We start from the raw sequence: 19,334 nt of genomic DNA, 5'->3' as shown, positions 1-19,334 counted from the left end.
GAATCATGAAAAAAAATCAGGTGGCATTTCTAGGGAACAAATTTTATTAGGTAGAATCAACTGTTTTTACCCTCCTCTATCTTTTCAAGTAACAAATGCTTTATTTCTGCAAATGGGATCAAGACTGGAGTCAAGCATCTGATTCTAATACCTCCTCTGACACAGACCAGATGAATAACATTTTGTTTTAACCTTTCTTAAAAACATGATGTACTATTACCAGTTAAGGTGCATTATGTAGCTTTAACCATAGCTACCAACAGCGTATCAGCATACTAGGTGGCAACAGTAGAATATTATTTGTACAGTGAAATGATAAAATAAAATGAAACTTTATCCTTTCAAACAGTAACACATCATAAATCATTTTATACACTCAAAAAAGCATTTGAAAACCTTTCGTTTTGATTGAACACACAGCATGCTTCATGGTTTTAGCACCTCTAATTCTTTTTAATAAGTGTTACAAACTGAAAGCAAGACAGGTAGGTATTACAAATATATTGGAACATCTTAAAATTACCAGCCCTACCAAATGGAAATAAAATGATGGCAATTAAAAGTAATAAAGGTTATTAAAAGTTAAGGCCTTGGCGGCTAAGAAGTCATGTTAGACTGTCAATGTTTTCCCCATGGTGGGTAATCAGTTAGAAATTAAAAAAAAAAAAAATCTAGTAGTTTAGTTGTGGTCAAAGAAAGAGTCAGTGGGGATGGGGGAGGTTTCAGCAACATGCTGGTAGAAAACAAGAGACTTACATAGTCTGGGAGGGCAGTGAAATGGAAGGCGTGGTAACCTCGCTCACTTAGTTGTCATTTTTTGATTTTCAATGACATTTTTTCATCCTTTCGCCTAGTAAAGATGACAGAAGGTCCTAATTTATTATCTGACATCTATTCCTCTTCCTAGATTTAAGAGAGTTTAACTGTATACAGTCATATAATTCAAAAACAAACACTTTGAGAAAAAAAAAACTAAAGCACTGATGTTGCATGCATTCAATTATAGTTACAACTGCACACTCAAACCAAAGATAAGGGGGAAAGAATCAGACTGCACAGCTCAGGCTGTGCAGGGGGTGGGAGGGATGGTGGATTTGCAGTTTCCTCAGATTAAAGCAGTAAAAAGGAGCTGATCACAAGAAAGAGATAACTTCTTGAAATAATATGAGCCACGGATTATAAAGAATGCCTGAATTAAAGCCTTTAACATGGCTCTATGGGTCCCCATATCCTGTATGCACAAATAAAGCTGGTCAAAATATACACTGGACACCACAATAGATATTCTCTGTATTAGATGCGTTCTGTTGCTGAGATTAGGCCGAATTTTAGACGATGAGAGACGGATCATTGACACTTCTATCTCACATGACCTGGCACACTGTTGGGGCTTGACTGAAGGACAAAAAAGGTGCAGTGTAAATTTTTGTTTCTGTATGTACATTATACCATGGCAGATCAAATTAGGCAATACCATGGTATCCCTGACATTTTCTCCCACTCCCACTTTCTAGGTACAATTCAACATGTATTGGGCTGGCATGATGAGGCTACTCAGGAAATATCTGTAAATCAGTAAATGAAAAGACAATATAAATTAAATTCCATAAAGAAAAGCACCCGGATGGCAAAAGCCTTCACTTTTATAGCTTATTCATACATTTTAAGGCACAAGAGGGAAGATTACAAAGAATAGAAAACAAAAGAAAAAAACTGGAAAAGACTTTTCATAAGCAGAAAGGGAAGGGATTAAGGGAAAAAAGAGTAATGCTGAAAAAAACCTAAATAGCTTAATGTCAAAGTCACCTCCTGGCATTGCAAATGTTGGTCAATAGCAAAATATTGGAATCTGGATCTCCGTTCTATAGTGGCAGAATATCACATCTTCATTTGGTCTAAGGCAAATAATGTCCTATTCTCACGTACAATCTCAAGTAGATTCTTTGATAGGTATATGACATTTATTCCATTTATTTAAAAAAAACTCTGGAGGAGGTTTACAGTCAAAAGGTGTCATATAAAATTTAGCTAGGATTATTTACAAGATGAACAAGGTAAAACAATGTTCAGTCAGTTTTCATAGGTACATATTCATGGGACTATGTTTACTTTGAAAAACTAATCTGCTGTAAAAGACATTTTAATTATACTATAAAAGATTATTATTATTATTATTATTTAAGAAGCAGCAGGACAGAATAATCTTAGTTTAATTAGAATGGTTAAACATTAAGGTACCACTAGCATACGAATGTTCATGAGCGGCTTCCCTCTCTGGGGCTTCCCTCTCTGTTAGCTAATCTTTCTATTGCATGGTTTATAGAATGCTTCTACAAGAAGAGCACAGAAAAAGGAGAAGACAGTTCTCTGTACCTAGCTCCTCAGTGTGCAAGTCCCACTCTCAGAGGAATACAGGGACGAGTCATCAGAGACCTACATTATTTAGTTTTCCAAGGTCAACCTCCTTGCCTGAATGAGAACCTGTCTGAGCAACAGCTGCTTCAGGAGAAGGAACCCCTTCCCTACTCCAGTCCATAACATGTGTGGGTGAGTGTGGAGCAAGTGTGCCTGCAGGAGAGCCCACACCAGTCTAGTTCATACATCCCCCAGCTCCGCTGCCTGCCTAGGACGTGCGACATGTGGGCGTGTCTGAAGAAATGCAAGGAGGTTGTGTAAAATGGATTTGGGAGCGTTTGGGGAGAGCCTACTCGTCAGGGTGTTGGCTTTTCTGAAGTTCCCCGTGATAACAGACTATTAAGTCTGTTGATGTCCAAACCCCCAAACCGAGTTGGCTGCCATGCTGAGTGGCTTCTGCTTTCCCTGAAATTCGGACAGGGATACTGATGTCCCCATTACCAACAGATACCTACAGAGCAACTTGTGAAACTGCTCTCATATTTTTTTTAAAAAAAACACTCTTCAAAAGTTCAGTTGCTCAACATTAGAACACAAAAGCAAGCCCAGGGAAGCACAGGTGTTTTCAGATGCATTTCATGCATTTATCTCACTCAGCGTTAGGACTGAGTCGGGTGGGACAAGGGCACAGACAAGGCCACACGCTTCTGTTGGCAGGAAACTTCCCTTTTCTCCAGTCTATGGAGAAATGTGAGGCCAGGGATTCCTGCGAAGCAAGGCCTGCCAAAGCCAGCTAACCTGATTTAAAGGACGAGCCCTTGTTGAGCTCTCCTTGCATGCACGTTTTCCAAGCACTAGCTGTGTTTTGTTCTTTCAGTTCTTATTTCAGAAGAAGTCATACCATTTTCCTGCAGTCCTACTGACCTGCATTCTCTGTCTCCCCAAAGTACGTTGCTTCTGCTAGCCTTTGCCATACTCACTTTTATTTGTGGGACACTAGGGAGGGGATGGTAGTGTTTAGAGGAGGGAAGAAAATAACTTTTTTTTTTTTAAATCATCTTATTATGATCCTGTTTAGATGAAATATGGGGCTTGCCATCAACAAAATTACAAAACAATCCCACTGGGAGCCCAGCCCTTTCAGAGTAATTCATCTATGAAAAAGCGAACTTTAATTGTTACTCTTGGCAGCCATCTCAGAGAAGAGTGAAATATTATACTAAATATTGCCACGTGCAATAGTAAAATACTCTTTCCTCCTTGCCAGAAGCAGTGTACAGCCCCCTTCAGAATCAGGTTTGGGTCTGGTGATTTAGCCTAAATCCTCTGTTTCCCCCTCTCCAAAACCAACAGAGGTTTTCAAAAGAGCTGCGTTTTTATTAGAACCATTTGCTCTTTTTAAGTTGCCAAAAAGGAATAAGTAAAACTAAGACATTTATTTGGGTTAAAGTTGATTCCTCAGCTCCATGGAGGTCAATGTACTTAGTCTGTGATCCTCCTGCTAAGAAGTTCATTCCAGCTTTGAACCAGCTAAGGTTATGTGCATGCCCTTCTTTCCTCACAGCCTCATGCATTTATATGGTATGGGTTGGGAGCGAGGGGACGCTAATCAAAATGAAACATACACACGGTAAATTACATCCTGGATTTTCTGGAACAACCAAAATTTCAAATAATTTTGATGCCACCCATACAATTGCAATTTTGGGATCAAGTGTCTTGATTTGGGCTTTAGAGAACCGGATCCCAACAGGTATTTATAACTCTTTAGGTTAAAAGCTCATTGAACATTGCTGCATCATGTAGTTTACATGCATGGAAAGGTGTTTGATAATACTCCAAAGATGAGGGATACTCTCTTTCTAAAAATGGAGTAAAGCCTGCAGGGAAGACGTTAATCAAAGAACTATTTATGTGGTGCTGGTTACCTGGGATATTTATAGGTTTTGGTTTAGCATGAGTCTATAATAAGCTATTCGTAAATAATTTTAAAAATGTACATTCTGGTATAAATATTTGCACACATTGGGCATATAATGATATATTAAGGTCATATGTAAGATAGGATATGTACGTAGCATGACTTAGCTTCCAAAATGTTTAAATGGGGACAGTTAGGGCCCTTAAAAATTAAATGACTTGCCCAGGATCATTCAGCATGTTACTGATGGTGTGAGGACCAGAACCACAATTTTTAAGTAGATAGTCCCTATGCTATAGAAACTGTTTTTCATCCACAGGGATATATAATGACACTAACATTATTTGGGAATAAGTTTAAGTCTATAGATATATAAAAAAGTAATCTTTGTTATAACTGAAGTTAATGGATTAAAATGTAGGTCATTTGCAACTTGAGTAAATATATCAAACTTTAGGATATATGATTTATATAATTATTTTCTTTTTATATAACATATTATCTATGACAATAAACAAAAGGGCTACTGTTAATAATAAGACGGTTTGAGGGAAGTATAACCTATATCAGTCATGGGAAAAATATTCAGTACTTGTTATATATTGTGCACAACTGCATAAAGATTGTACATTATAAAGCTTTGTAAGAGTTTTAATTTACATAAAGTAACATTTCTTAGAAGTATGCCTGTTTTCTGTTAGTGGAAGTTTTAAAACAAACAAAAATAAAATTTATAGGACGTATGGCCTAGCAATTAACAGCACTATGCTAAAGTGAACAATATATATCAGTTATTATTTAAGTGGAAGTAATCATTATAGAAAGAGAGGAATTTCAAAATACATTGTTATAAATAACGACTCAGATAATCAATGACAGCAAATAGTAAACTAATTAGGAGTCCCATAGGTCGTCTATACTGGGGAGTTGGTCTATCTTTTAAAAAAACTGACCTATGACATGGGAAGCCAAGGAAATCTGTCTTATATATGTAGTTTTAATTTTAAAAAATCAATCTGCCTCTTATTTACTAAAAGATCAAGCTCTTTGTCAGCACAAAATTTAAAGTTTTGTTTGAGGGGTTCCATTTCCTGCTCTCCATTTAAAATGGGGGAAAAATAAAAATATTTTGCCTGTGACAGAATATGAAAGAAGTTCTCACCCTTAAAACCAGCAGCATTGGTTTTCCAGTCATTAGCGTTCAAATGTCCCGCACGGGAAGTCCTGACAATAACATGCTGTACGTCTCTCCAGGTCAGAAACGGACTGGGGAAAGACAAGGTAAGAATCATTGTACCAAAAAAAAAAAAAAGATGGGGGAAGCAGAGAGTCACAAGCAAATTAAAAAAGCAAAATCAAAATGGCAAAGTACTAAAAACAAAGGGTAAGAGATTTGGGTTTGGGATAACCAAATGCCAAATGCCGCTCTTGTTCTCAATATGGAGGAGTGACATTAGTCTGTGGGAGGCAGAAAACGTAACCTTAAACTGAAGAAACAATAAGATCGTGGCCAGTGGAACTTAGTTTTTACTGATAAAAGGGTGAGCATTTCCAGTTCCCTCAACAAAATGGCTGCCCACTACAGTGCTCATCCTCCTTGGTGTCAAAGCTTGCGTCATCATCAGAAAATTACAGCAAGCTAAAGTCGGAATGGAAGGCCTCTTGCTCAACTGTATAGCTAGGCAATTGATTTGCAATTTATCAAAGAACTTAGCAATGTTTAACCTTCTGCACATATATATGTGAGATATGGAAAACTCTCAACTGAAATTGAGTCTCCGTTTTCAGCATTCTTTAAGGAAGAGAGTATAGTACAGAATCCCAGCTGGGCTCCAAGGCACAGACACCTGAGGGAGTATCCCTAATCTTCAGTAAGTAGCTGTTATGTAAGTTACTGGATACCTAGCTCTTGTGGTTGTTAGCACTGAAGAGCACAAAGAAACTATTGAAAAGGAGGTACTTCCTTGGAGAACTGCAATGCTAATCATAAACACAAAGAAAACAAATCCAAGCACAGATACACAGACTTTTATTCCCTTTCAAAGAATCTGTAGATATGACGAAACATTCGACTGAGTGCATGTGTGTAATTCTAATCAGGATACTTATTCAATTCAGTCTCAAATTTCGAGGTGTGATGATCTCTTATCTAAGAAATGTGGTAATTTTCATGTAGCTTGTGCAGCCGTTTTCTTTATTTCTTTTCAGCCACCTTTATTTTAGAAGCGATATTTGCAAAGGATGGGTCAGAACATTTAGGGAAGAGGAGAAAATTACTCACTACCTGCCTTGAGGTGTGATGGGGCTTGGTGTAGTCTCTGGGCACCTTCCTTTGCACGTGTCTGGACACTGGCGTTTTTCAGGCAGAGGGAGAACTTAGTATCTTAATTGTAGCTAATTTTTAATGATGGAGCCTGTATGTTGCTTCACTTTATACTACATTTTTTCCATCATACTCACCATGTCTATGTTTCTGAAGGTGGCCAGGGTGGCCTCCTAGTAAGAAGGGGCCCAGAGATCAGATTCTGGCTCCATCATTTCCTATCTATGTGAAATTAACCTCTGAAAGTTTCAGTTTCCCCACTTAGAACATGGATGGTAATATCTTCCTTACTTAATTGCACTGATTGAATCATAAAATAATGCCAAATACTTGACCTAGTGCCCGGCACATAATAAGCTATTGAGAAGTGGTAGATGGCACACTATTTTGCTAAATTACCAACCGCGGCTCTTATTTGGTGGCTTGAAAAGGAAGTACTACTGAGTTCTAATAGTTTTCTGTTACACCCTCAGATTAAAAATAAAAGGAAAGCAAGTACTGCCACTTTTAAAGTTCTCAAATGTGGTAAGATTGGATCTAGACTATTTTGTAAGGCTGCATTAACAAAAGAACTTATATTAGGAAAATTAAAACCCAATTATATGAACTTTAAAAATATGAGAGCTACGGAAACAGAATTATTTTTGTTTTGTTTGGATACAGCACTTGTTCAGAACCAACGTTAGAGCCTGATAAAGCAAGAAACTATTAAGAAAGGGAAGAAGGATGTCTGATGGATCCCAGAAGACAGGGAAGTTTTGCTTTTAAAACAAACAGCATGGCTTGACCCTTTGCTGACTACCACTGAATTCACATGATCATTCAGTAGACTCGGTGCACTACTGTCAGGGAGAATAAGAAATGAGTCAAAGGCTACTTTTGATTATTATGTTGATTCCAGTCTCAGTATCAGGTGTTCTAGTTCTGCCTAAGATGTGACATCCTAGATATCACAGTGAAGGGCAAAAGCAACAGCAAGAAAGCTCAGGTGGGAAAGACATTCCAGCCACTTATTTATGGTAAAGCAGAATCCTCGCATATGAACATCCATGTTTTTCTTTTTTCATGAGTAAACAACAAGACACCAAAAAGTACCCTTGGATTTGATGAATGTATCTAAATCAACTTAGTAATTTAAAAATAGCATTTAACACACAGTTAAAACTTTTATGTTTTACATCTTACCCTTTAGGGAAAAAAAGAAAAGGGGAAAAGTTTCCCATGTTACCTATCACCAGGGCAAGGCTCCTTCAGAAATACCAAACATGGGGTTCTGACCATTGGGAGATAGACGTTTTTCCTAGCGAAACTGAGCACTAAAAATATAATAATAATAATAGAACAGGGAACATTTACATTTATCTTGTACCTGAAGCAGCTGGCAGATTCAGGAAGCCGCCTGCATTCAACTCAGCCTGAAGAAATAAGAGTTACTTGTTCTCATGCTGAGTTGCAAAAGCTAGTTCTTCTTGGAGTGCTTGTAATTAGAGGGGAAGAAATTAGCTTCAGGAAATTGGAACTACACATGGCAAGAGGAGGTGTTTGGATGATTTTACTCTGCCATTTGAAAATGAACAACTTCAGAAATTATCTAATTTGAAAAGTTCCTGAATTTCACCAAAATAAAGTGCGGAAGACAATATGGGAAAGCAATGGGTTTGGACTCAGTGGTGTTTGTTTCTACCTATGGAAGGTAACTGATTAGCTTAGGAAATAGCTGTAAGTTAATTTTGGTAGACATTATGGTTTAGTTACTGTTAAGATCCAGAGAGGATCTTATTTATGGGGAAGTCTGATTCGCATCTTACTTCTTATCTGTATTTATGCTCACAGGGATGATAGAGCAGTGAACCCTAAGTCAAACTATGAAAGATCTGGTAAACCATACATACAGCAAAAACAGAGAAGGAAGGCTGAGAGTCCTTTGCAGAGAACTCCATAGTCCACAACAGTAGTGTAGGAACCCTAAAACTTATCCCTCTCTGCCAAATACCTTGGACTCACACTACCCTGGCCTCTGAAAACCAGATCCTTCTGACCTCCAAGACAGACTGAGCACCAAGAGCTTTGGAGCAAGGCACAGGCGAGAGACTGAAAGTCTAACCCACCTAGGGAAAAAGAGCAATACCTCTTAACCCTTAGCCTGGTGGCCATTGCCCCATAATAACCCACATGTAGTCAAGCTACACACCCCTGACATTTCTTCCTGGAATTATTAACAATTACCCTAAACAACAATATACATGAAAGTAACATTTATAAACGCCTGCAAGATCTGGGTAGTTATCTATGACCTTTCAAAGCAATGAAATGAACATAATTTTCTGGGGAGTTCTGTATATGTAATCTTTTCCAGCTGAGAAGTTTTCCATCCTTTACCGACCTGGTAATAATAACCAACATTTACTGAGTATTTGGCTGTGGCCAGATGCTGTATGTTTTACATGTATTATTGTTACATAATCTTGACAATCATATGATGTAGGTAATATTTTTATTCCTTTTTCACAGATGACAAAACTGAGGCTTTGAGTTACATACAGGAACTCAAATATACAGGTAGTAAGTAGAGCTAGAATTCAAACCAGTTGAACTTGGCTCCAGAACTTTGCTATCAATCACTGTGTAACACTGTTTGCAGATGGATCTGCAAAGGTGAAACAGATACATACACACGTTGATTTGACAATTGGATCAAAAAGCTAAGTATGGCATATCATGTAATCACGGTCATGCAATCTTTGCACATGCACTCTCTCAACTCAGTTGGCTGATTTTTGTTTACCATAATATTCAGAAGATTCTTGAGTCTTAATTTAATTGGTAGGTTCTAGAGGCCTGACTTGGGTTCTAAAGGCCTAACTTTTGCACCATCTATCTAAGGTAAACAGAAAAATATCACACCAGGAAAATCATATTATTTTTATAACATAATATTTTACGTGTATGCTATATGTCCTAACATTGCTATATTATTTTATACCATTATTGTTATGACTTTGTCATCTTGCCTCCCACGGTCACCCTTTGATGTGCTTCACAGCCTGGTTAGGTAACTCTTCTTCACTCAGTGAACCTCACCTCAAACACTTCTAGTTTTCAGCTGCAGAAACAGGATAATTAATGACACTATCACTACCTGGTGTTTGTATTACATTTTTGTTCTGAGCAGTTCAAAGTATTTCATGGGCTGAGCACTAGCTTTAGAAGAAGTAGGCCATATCCCAAGAGAGACATTTTGTGTAGTGCTTCTTGTTGGGCTTCTAAGAGTGACTGCTAGCACGTAAATTAAAAAAGAAAAAAAAAAAAAACCCACCGAGAGTTTTCCCAGATAATTCTGCAGATGTGTGAGTGTTTGAAATAAATCTGTACTTGGTGGCCCTTAAAAAAAGGACCTGCTTGAAATCTTGGGTGACTAACACTTCTGCACTTATTAAAGAGAAAAAATAACTAATCTTCCCCTCAACCTACCCCCTATATAGGTCCATCATTGTAATTTAGGGGCAACTGATAAAAGGAACAACAGATATACATCTTATTATAGAAAGAGAATTTATCAATAAGTGGAGCAACAGTAAATCCAGATAATGAAAGTGTTTCCTAATAGGGCAATCTTAAAATAAAAGTGGTTCTGCCTAATGAAATGACAAGGTATTATATGGGACCAGATCAATGGGAAGACTGCATGACCAATCAACAATCATTCAAAATCAAACTTACTAAATATTCAGCAACAATCCAAGATAAAACCAGTCTCCTTGCATGTTTCTTAAGATTACGTAAAATAGAAATGGGAACCAGTAAACAGAAAATCAATGTCATCGTACCAATGCTACAAGAAATCAGCAATTATGGGAAAAGATTTGCTGTGAGCTGGGACAACAAAGATGAGGCAGAAAGCGTTTAAAGCCTGCTGAGATTGGTAAACACATTACTCTGAATTGCAGCCAGTGCATGAAAATGATTCCAGAATAAAATACTGACCATCCAACAAAGGAAACCAATCTTCTTTTGTCAGATAATGAAGAACATGAAAGGATCATCAGATTGTCAGTCCCACCTCGAGGAGTATCCACTACTCGGGTGCATTTGTTTTGTTTTGTTTTGTTTTGTTTTGTGTTCTACATTAATTCAAAAGTTCCAGGCCTAAAGCTGGGGTGTAATATTGGAAAGCACAATTAATAGTACCTCAAGATTTAGAAATCTGAGTTGTACTGATATTACCTGGACACCCACTTTTGATTCATCCACACCTGAACCAAAGTGGAAAAGATGAAAGAAAAAGGAAAATTGGTTTAGGACTATGCAAGTCAAATTTTTATTTCATTCCCTTGCAAAACCATTCTCTGATTCCCTAGATTTAATCTAAACCAAAGTTAAAGAAATTTGGTGTCTAAACATACCTAAGAAAAGACAGCCCCTGATTTACAATGAAAAATTTTCTCATTTAAACTGACATCCCTTCTTTTCCTTATAAATCCTGGCTCATCATTGCAAATACTTGTTATTACACCTAAAAGACCAAAACTGCATTTTCTGTAGCCCCTACAAACCAATGATATTTTGTTTGCAAGCTCAATAATCATTTCCTTGAAATACTTTGCTACATAAACTCTTACAGAATAAAACTTGAAGAATGGTCAGACAGAGGTATGCTAACTTGAGATCACATGCATTGAAATCAAGTCACAATTATGAAGCTTTCTATGACTTCTCCCTACACACTGTACTCCATCCAACAATAGTACCCTGAATATTACACCTGAGGCCTCTGTTTACTTAAACCCACCACCTGGAATCTAGGTCTGGCCCTTATTTTTGTCCCAAGCTTTAAAACCTATCGGAGTAAACAAAATGTGATAGTATGAGTGCTTCCTCTCCAAACTTATCCCCATTGACCTAGGAGAAACTCTTGTTCACTTTCCCTTTTCTGCTCATTTTTGTAGGCTGTCCCAGGATGTGGCATGGATGAACATGCAATTCTAGGCTCAATCCTGCAGGAAGACATCATTACTTCATTATTTCTATTTCTCCTGCAAATTTGTTCTCCAAATAACAGTAAATACATCCTCGAATTACGTGAGAATGGCTTAAATTATGCTTTAGAATTAAAAGACCTAGGGGTAAATCATGATGTGCTACTTAGTAGTTCTGCAACACTGGACAATTTACTGCACTCTCTAGGAGTCGGTTTCCCCAGCTGTAATGTGGAGACAATAACATTTACTCCACAAGGTGACTGCAAGAATTTGAGATAATGAATATAAACAGCCTGGCACCGGATAGGCTGCCAAAGACAACAGTCATTATGATTTACTGAGATTAACAACCTACTTTACCGTAACAATTCAGAAAGGGCTATGTTCTGAAGTTACACCAGCATTTGATGAATCTCCAATTAGGCTAAGTTTTCTTCAATGTTTCTAAATTTTAGTAACATGTTCTTCTTAGTTTTACTACCTTATTAATAAAATAGCACTTTCAGCACCTTGGTGTATTTCTGCTTAGTGAAGGAACAACACTACTAAGGTCTGTCAAAAAGACTGGGTTTTAAAAGGCCCACGGTGTAGGTGGCAGTCGGACTGGCTAGGGAATGAACATTTTGTACCCACTGGGATTGCAATAAGTCCTCCCCATTTGTGGGAAATCTTCCCTCTTGGTGATTGACCAGGGAGGTGATATTGAGGAAGATGACGAAATATTCTTTGGTTTGATAGCAGAGTGCCTTATAATAAATATCAAATGTTAGAATGAGGGCTGCAAGCACACTTATTTACTTAACCAAATTGCCAGACTGCAGGCTTCTCACCTCAAAAGCCAGCAGTTAAACCGTTGGACAGGCAAGAAAAATCTGTTGCATCTCTGCTATTACTATTATTCTAAATTACTTTACTGCCTTTTGCTCCCATTATTTTTTCTGTTCAATGTAGAGAATTAAAATGATGCTTTTCTAGACACTAATTGAAGAAGTGCACTTTTAAACAAGGTTTTCCAATGTTCAGCTTTCATTTTAAACCTTGACAAAGGTCACTAAGCATTTTAAATTCTAAAATTTTAAGGAAATGCTAGGACTATTTTAGAAACTCATGGTTTATTATATCAATTCCCAGCAGGCTTTCTAATTATTAGACACCAATAGTTACAAAAAATATTTTAAAAACTACACCCCTCCACCCACATACATAAAGGAAAAGATCAACGAAGACTAACAGAAATCGATTACAAAGATTTTGGAGGTATTTCAAAGAACCCTATGGCTGATGTGACTGGAATGAGGAAAATAATTTTTAACTTTCTTGTTCATTGCCTTTCTCTAATAAATGTCTTGTGATGCCAACACTGTGTCTTTCCAGACTCCCTGATAGTGAGGAGTGCACATGAGACACAGTTCTGACTAGTAAAGCATAAGTGTATTGTGCATTTCTGAGAAAGTGTTTGCCTTCTTGCTATAAGCATTGCTAACCCTGCATCACTCTTTCCTCCCTCCTTTTACCTGGAACGTGGATGTGATCGCTGGAGCTGCAGCAACCTTTCAGAAAAGACCACGAATAACAACAGCTGACATTGGCCCAGGCAGTCCGATGCCACAGTCTCAGCATTTTCTTGTAGTGGAGGGTGGCCCATGATGCAGAGGCAGGTTAGCAATGCTTGTAGGGACTGGCTACTAAGCCTCTACATTTGACAGAAGGGGTAGGGAATGATCCTCTCCTCATCCAGCATATTCACTTCAGATGGATCTCTGCCAGAAACTCAGAATTAGACCAGAGTTTTGCCCCTCATCCCACCCTTCAATGGCTGATTTGAGTAAGTCTGTGCTTGGACACTAAGCACAGTAAGGATAGCATCGCACTTTTTATGGAGAAAGAATACTTAAAAAAAAAAAAAGCAACGAAAGGAAGGCAAAAGAAAAGAAGGGAAAAGAAACATAAGAGAAAAGTACAAGGGACAGGAAAAGAAGTGGCAAGAAAGAGAAAGAAGAGTGTAGGGAAGAAAACACTAACATGGAGCTTATGGAAAACTGCAGAAAAAAGAATCACCAAGCAGCAAAGCAAGCTGAGAGACTGTGAGAAGACTACAAGTAGTATAAAGTGGCATTGGCAAAAGCAAAGTTTGCACTGGAAGGAGTAAATTCATATGGATATGGATATGGTGGAACTGGTATTGTGGAAAATTGAGTTAATGACGTGGTGTCCAAATGTGAGAATTTCTTGCTTACTTTTAAGGAAAGAGATGAAAAGGAAAGACAAGCTGATGGATTTGGAAGACAGGAGGCAGGAATTCAGCTTCAGAATATTAGCTTTGTCTTCCACTGAAGACGAACAATTATCGAGTCATTATTCACCAGATGCTCTACTGGGTGCTTTAGGTACATTCCTTCACTCAGTGCACACAAACAACCCCACGAGATAGACAGCATCATCATTCCCTTTTACAGATGTTGAGACTAAGGCTTAGAAAGGTTAAATATCTTTCCCAAGGCCACGTAACTAGTAAGAACCAGAACAGGAATTTGAAGCCAGGCCTCTCATACCCCACAGCCCACGCTCCTAAAGTCTTGTGGTAAACGTAGCCAGTAATCAAAGTCACAGCAGACTAAAAATGTTCGAGGTAAGTTAAAAAGACTCAGTATGTTCCAGAAAATATTAATAAAAAGAGTTGCATTCTATAGACTAGTTAGAAAAATACATATTTTCATTACAAATACAAATGAAAAAATAACACAAAAACTTCTATTCAGGGATTTTTTTAAAAAAAAATAACAAAACAGGATTTCTGGCTGAAGACACTGCAAAGCTAATTTTAGGAGATAATAAAAGAACAGTTAAAGCTATTGAGAGGAAATGAACCCAAGAATTTTATACTAAGCTTGTATTTCATGAGTGAATGCAGAAGACACGTATTTGCAGGAGTGAGAAAATATACTAAACTACTTGTCTACAAACACATATTCTGAAAAACAAAACAAAATAAGTAAATAATTTAAAGACTTATTTTAGCTTATGAATAAATAAGTCAAAATTAAAAACCCTCAAATGTGTAGTAGTTATTAGAAAAGATCTAATGATGACTCTGAAATAAAGTAAACAGAGAGTTAAGATTTAATAATTTTTTAAAAAGAATTCTTCTGAGAATAAAAGAAAAATAATGGTAAAAAATAAATTGGCTAAAATACTGTGTTGCACAAGTCCAGATTATGGTATTAAAGATGGGGAAATAAGTAGGTAAGGGGAACACAGTAAATGTAAGCTAAGTTTATATAGCAAGGAGTCAAAGGAGATACCTCCTCTTTTATAAGATATATTTATTTTAAAATATCAGCTTTCTTTACAACTATCTATAATAAAAATATATGAAAAATGAAAATTAAAGAATATGAATAGATTTTTACACAAAACACATACAAAAAATATGGATGGCAAAATTAGTTGCAAACAATGTAACATTTTAGACAATAAAACACTTAAAAAGACAAAGAAGTTAAATTTACTTAAAAGAAAGGTGTTATCTGAAATAAATATTTAATAGTGTGACATGTATGCATCAAAATGGGTGAATCAAAGACTTTAAGAAAAAAGAAGTCACTGGAAGCACAGTAGTGTTCAGACAATTTAACTCATTTATTTTAGGAGAAAGAATATAGAGGATTTGTTTACCTAATAGAGATAATTTAATAATATTGAAATATATCCTACAAAGAGTCAACTTTTTAAAGACTTTATGGATCAGCTAAAGAGTTTTTGAAGAAAAGTTGAAGATGTATTAGGCCAAAAGGAAATATCAATAATTGCCCTAAGGAAAATAATCAATCCCTCACAAGCCACCAGTGTTGCTGATTATCTAACATTATTATCTGACCACAATGCAGGGGGAGGGGGACAGGAAGGTCAATAATAAATCTCAGTCATGACAAAGTATTAATACTTAAAATGTACTTTTCTCTCAGGATCTGGAATTTTTTTTTAAATAATTAAAAAGAAAAAGATATTCTTCCTTTTTTTTTTTTTTTTTTTTTTTGTGAGACAAAGTTTCACTCGGTTGCCTAGGCTAGAGTGCCGTGGCATCAGCCTAGCTCACAGCAACCTCAAACTTCTGGGCTCAAGCGATCCTCCTGCCTCAGCCTCCCGAGTAGCTGGGACTACAGGTATGTGCCACCATGCCCAGCTAATTTTTTCTATATATATATTTAGCTGTCCATATAACTTCTTTCTATTTTAGTAGAGATGGGGTCTCGCTCTTGCTTAGGCTGGTCTCAAACTCCTGAGCTCAAACGATCCACCAGCCTTGGCCTCCCAGAATGCTAGGATTACAGGCGTGAGCCACCGCGCCTGGCCAAAATACTCTTCTTAATTGTCATTCTATTACTATCAAAGAGAAAGCCAAAACATTATTAGAAAATAATAACAGTCAACCAAAACTGTGTTCAGAAGTAAACTCACATTTTTAAAAAGTTTTATTAACGTAAAAGGAAAGATAAATGAACTATGATCAACCAATAAGATTCATAAAAGCACAAAGAGTAATCCTAAAGAAAACAGGAAAGAAATTAACAAAATAAAAAAAGGACAATGGGAAAAAAATTACTGATCAAGAAATCCAAGAACTGGCTCTTTGAAAAACATTAAGAAAAACTAATCAAGAAAATAAAAAGAAAACACTAATGAAATAAATTCTAAATATTAAGACAGCCATAAAAACTAATATAAAAGATATTTACAGTATTAGAAAATACTATATATAATAATTGGCTAATAACTGTGAAAATCTTATGAAGTGGATATGGGTCTGGAAAACGTAAGTGAAAAAAATTAAAATTGAAATAACTTATCAAAGAATTAACCTCTAAGAAAGGCTATGGGACTAGATGCTTTCTTTCAAACTTAAAAGAACACCAATCCCAAGGGTTTCCAGAAAAAAAGACAAGATGCAAAATTCCACAATTTGTTCTGTGAATTTAACATCATTTGCCACCTCAAACTTGCAGAGACAGAGGCCAGTTCCAAGGTCAAACCAACCTGAGTTAAAAGCCCAACTCTCCATTTACTACCTGTGCTACCTTCTATATGGAATAAATGAACTAAACCATAAAGTTTATTTCACTATTTCACTTTAAAAGATGTCATTTATCTGCTGTAAGTACACAATTAATGTTAGCTAGCTGCTTTAGTAAGACAGAACACACACATATACACATATTATTTAGTCAAAGAAAATTAATCTTTCAGGAAAATAAACTCAAAGACATAAATACCATATGATAAACTAATAGCATATTAAAGAACTAAATTTCATTCACAAACATAAACAGAATAAAATTAAAAAATCTATTATTTTAATAAATCATATCAACAAGTCTAGTATGAGAAACTGTATATTAATCTCAACAGATACTGAGAAACCACCCAAATCCTATTCCTAGTGAAATCTTTATAAAACTACAAATGCTGCATAGGCATGATGAAGAACATCTAACAGAAAAATAAACATCAACAAAAACCAAAACTGAAAAAAAAAAAAAGAAAATCAGGACCTAGAAATGAAAGCTTACTATTATTTTTGGTATTTAACATTGTTTGAACGGTTAGCCAATGTAATAGAAATAATACTATGATTATATCAGCTTCCATATTTTTAGTACTTTCCACATATCTAAATTCATTTAATCCTAGCAACAGTTCTGTGATTCTGAGTTATTTACCCAAATTTCACATGAAGAAACTGAAACTCAACAAAGTTAAGAAATATAATTTTCACTTGTTCAGGTAGTGATGGTAGAGGCAGGATTGGAACTCAAGTCAGCTTCACTCTAAAACCTTAACTTACAATGATTAATTTGTATCACCTTCCAATAAGGCCAAATATGAAAAATTCTCAACACAAATGAACAGACACAAGTTCTATCATTAGATACCATGCATACATTCTGGAAAAAACCAAACAAGATAATCAGTTGTAAGATAATGTGAATTAAAGGGTCTAGAGATAAGAAAAACATACAAAAACAATAGCTCCATTATAGAGAAGCAATATCCAGTTAAAGATATAATCATAACAGGAAAACAAATAAATATTTGCTATTCAAAAAATAAGTCTAACCCAAAAAGTATGAAACTAAAGACAAGCCCAGAACTTTATTATGCCAATAAAAAGAAGAGCTGAATAATTTAGAGACAGATTTTCCTGAATGAGAACACCAACTGTTATAAAGAAGCCAAGATTTATACAATTGTTATAAATTGTCACTGTGATTGTTTTTGGAACATACAAGACTGGTTCTAAATTTTATCTGGAAAAATGAACAGGTAAAAAGAATGTTTACAGAACTGTTTAAAACAAGAAGTGGTTCTGTAATGTCTAAAGACTTGACAGAATAATAGGACAGAAAACACTAAAAGAGATCTTCATAAATGCAACAACTTAAAGAATGCAAAACAAATTGTTTTTGGAGGAGATGGATTACTTAACAGATGACATTGGGCAAATGAGATCCCTATAAAAATTCAATTAAGACCCTTACATTGGACAACATAATAAATTCTAGCTGGTTAAATATTGATAATGAAAAGTAAAACAAGAAAACTCTAGATGAAAATGTAAGTTGTTAATAGATTGCGAGATGGGACAGGACTTTCTAAACTGAGAGATCTTAATCAGGGGTCCATGGATTACCCTAAAGTATAACAAATTAACTGCTACATGTAAATCTGGGCTTATTTTAGGGTAAAACATACATAGCTTTCATCAAATCAGCACACATAAGATTCTCCAGGAAGTACCAAAAGATCAGGTATGAGTATTTAACTGCAGAATTCACAAAGGACACATATATTTGACTAATAATTTAAAAATAAAGAAAAAAGTTCTCTATTTCAAAACAATATGAAGAAAACTTGAAGGCAAATGAAAAATTGATAAAATATTTGCTATGACTATGGCCAAGGGTAATATACTGAGTATATACAGGTAAGAAAAATAATTAGCAACATGAAAGGGTATTAGGCAATTTGTAGAGGATTCAAAACTTTATTACCTTTTTGACTTTGAAATACCTTTTGAAATTCAATTTGAATGTTAGTTCTTACAATTAAGAAATTTCTCAACACTCAATTTCCAACAACTGAATGGAGAAAGCACCCACAAAAACTTGAAATCTTTCATCTACTCTTGCTTGACTGCAGGCTAGATAAAACATTATTTGATTAAAAAGGTTGATAAAAAAACTAATGGGGGAGGAAACAAAATAAACAACAGGATCTGAAGGGAAAGCAACATGCAGATTAAAGACAAAGCATACAATATTTTTACAATAAATATATCATATATATTAACATTCGAAACTAGCATCATAGTATTAGGAGTTATTGCACTTTTCAAGCTTAAAACAGCTGCTTAAAGTTGACTGTGAAGGGAGACTTTTGATTTGTATATATCTGTATGATTCATATATATATTTACAAAAAGTTTATATTATTTTGATAATAATCTAATTTTAAAACATGATTCTACTACTGATAATATTGGCGGTCACAGTCACTCTTCCTGGGATCTGTCAGAATTAAATAAATTTACTTGCTTCTAAGATGTTAGTACCAAATAAAATCAGTGGAATGTTTGCAAGCACCACTATGATGAAAAAGGCTCTCAGTTTTTTGGATTTCAAAGACTGGCACATTGTTTTTCATTTTGGGAATCAATGTGAGATTGGACACTTTTAATTTTGCTAAATAAGGACAGCAT

General features: G+C 35.7%; 1 protein-coding gene across 3 annotated transcripts in view; it reads right to left on the bottom strand.

The window, feature by feature from the left end:
* PCSK5 (proprotein convertase subtilisin/kexin type 5) overlaps window positions 1-19,334 on the bottom strand; it is a 409,990-nt gene that overhangs the window by 192,260 nt on the left and 198,396 nt on the right. For all 3 annotated transcript variants that reach the window (XM_045562588.1, XM_045562586.1, XM_045562587.1), the window contains exon 10: window positions 5,439-5,542. In XM_045562588.1, coding sequence (XP_045418544.1) covers window positions 5,439-5,542 — 104 coding nt within the window. The remainder of the gene's footprint in view (window positions 1-5,438; window positions 5,543-19,334) is intronic.

This window comes from Lemur catta, chromosome 10 (assembly GCF_020740605.2).
Source record: "Lemur catta isolate mLemCat1 chromosome 10, mLemCat1.pri, whole genome shotgun sequence".
NCBI classification, from domain to species: Eukaryota; Metazoa; Chordata; class Mammalia; order Primates; family Lemuridae; genus Lemur; species Lemur catta.
Note: the sequence above shows the minus strand (reverse complement) of the source record. Positions and strands in the feature narration are given on the sequence as shown.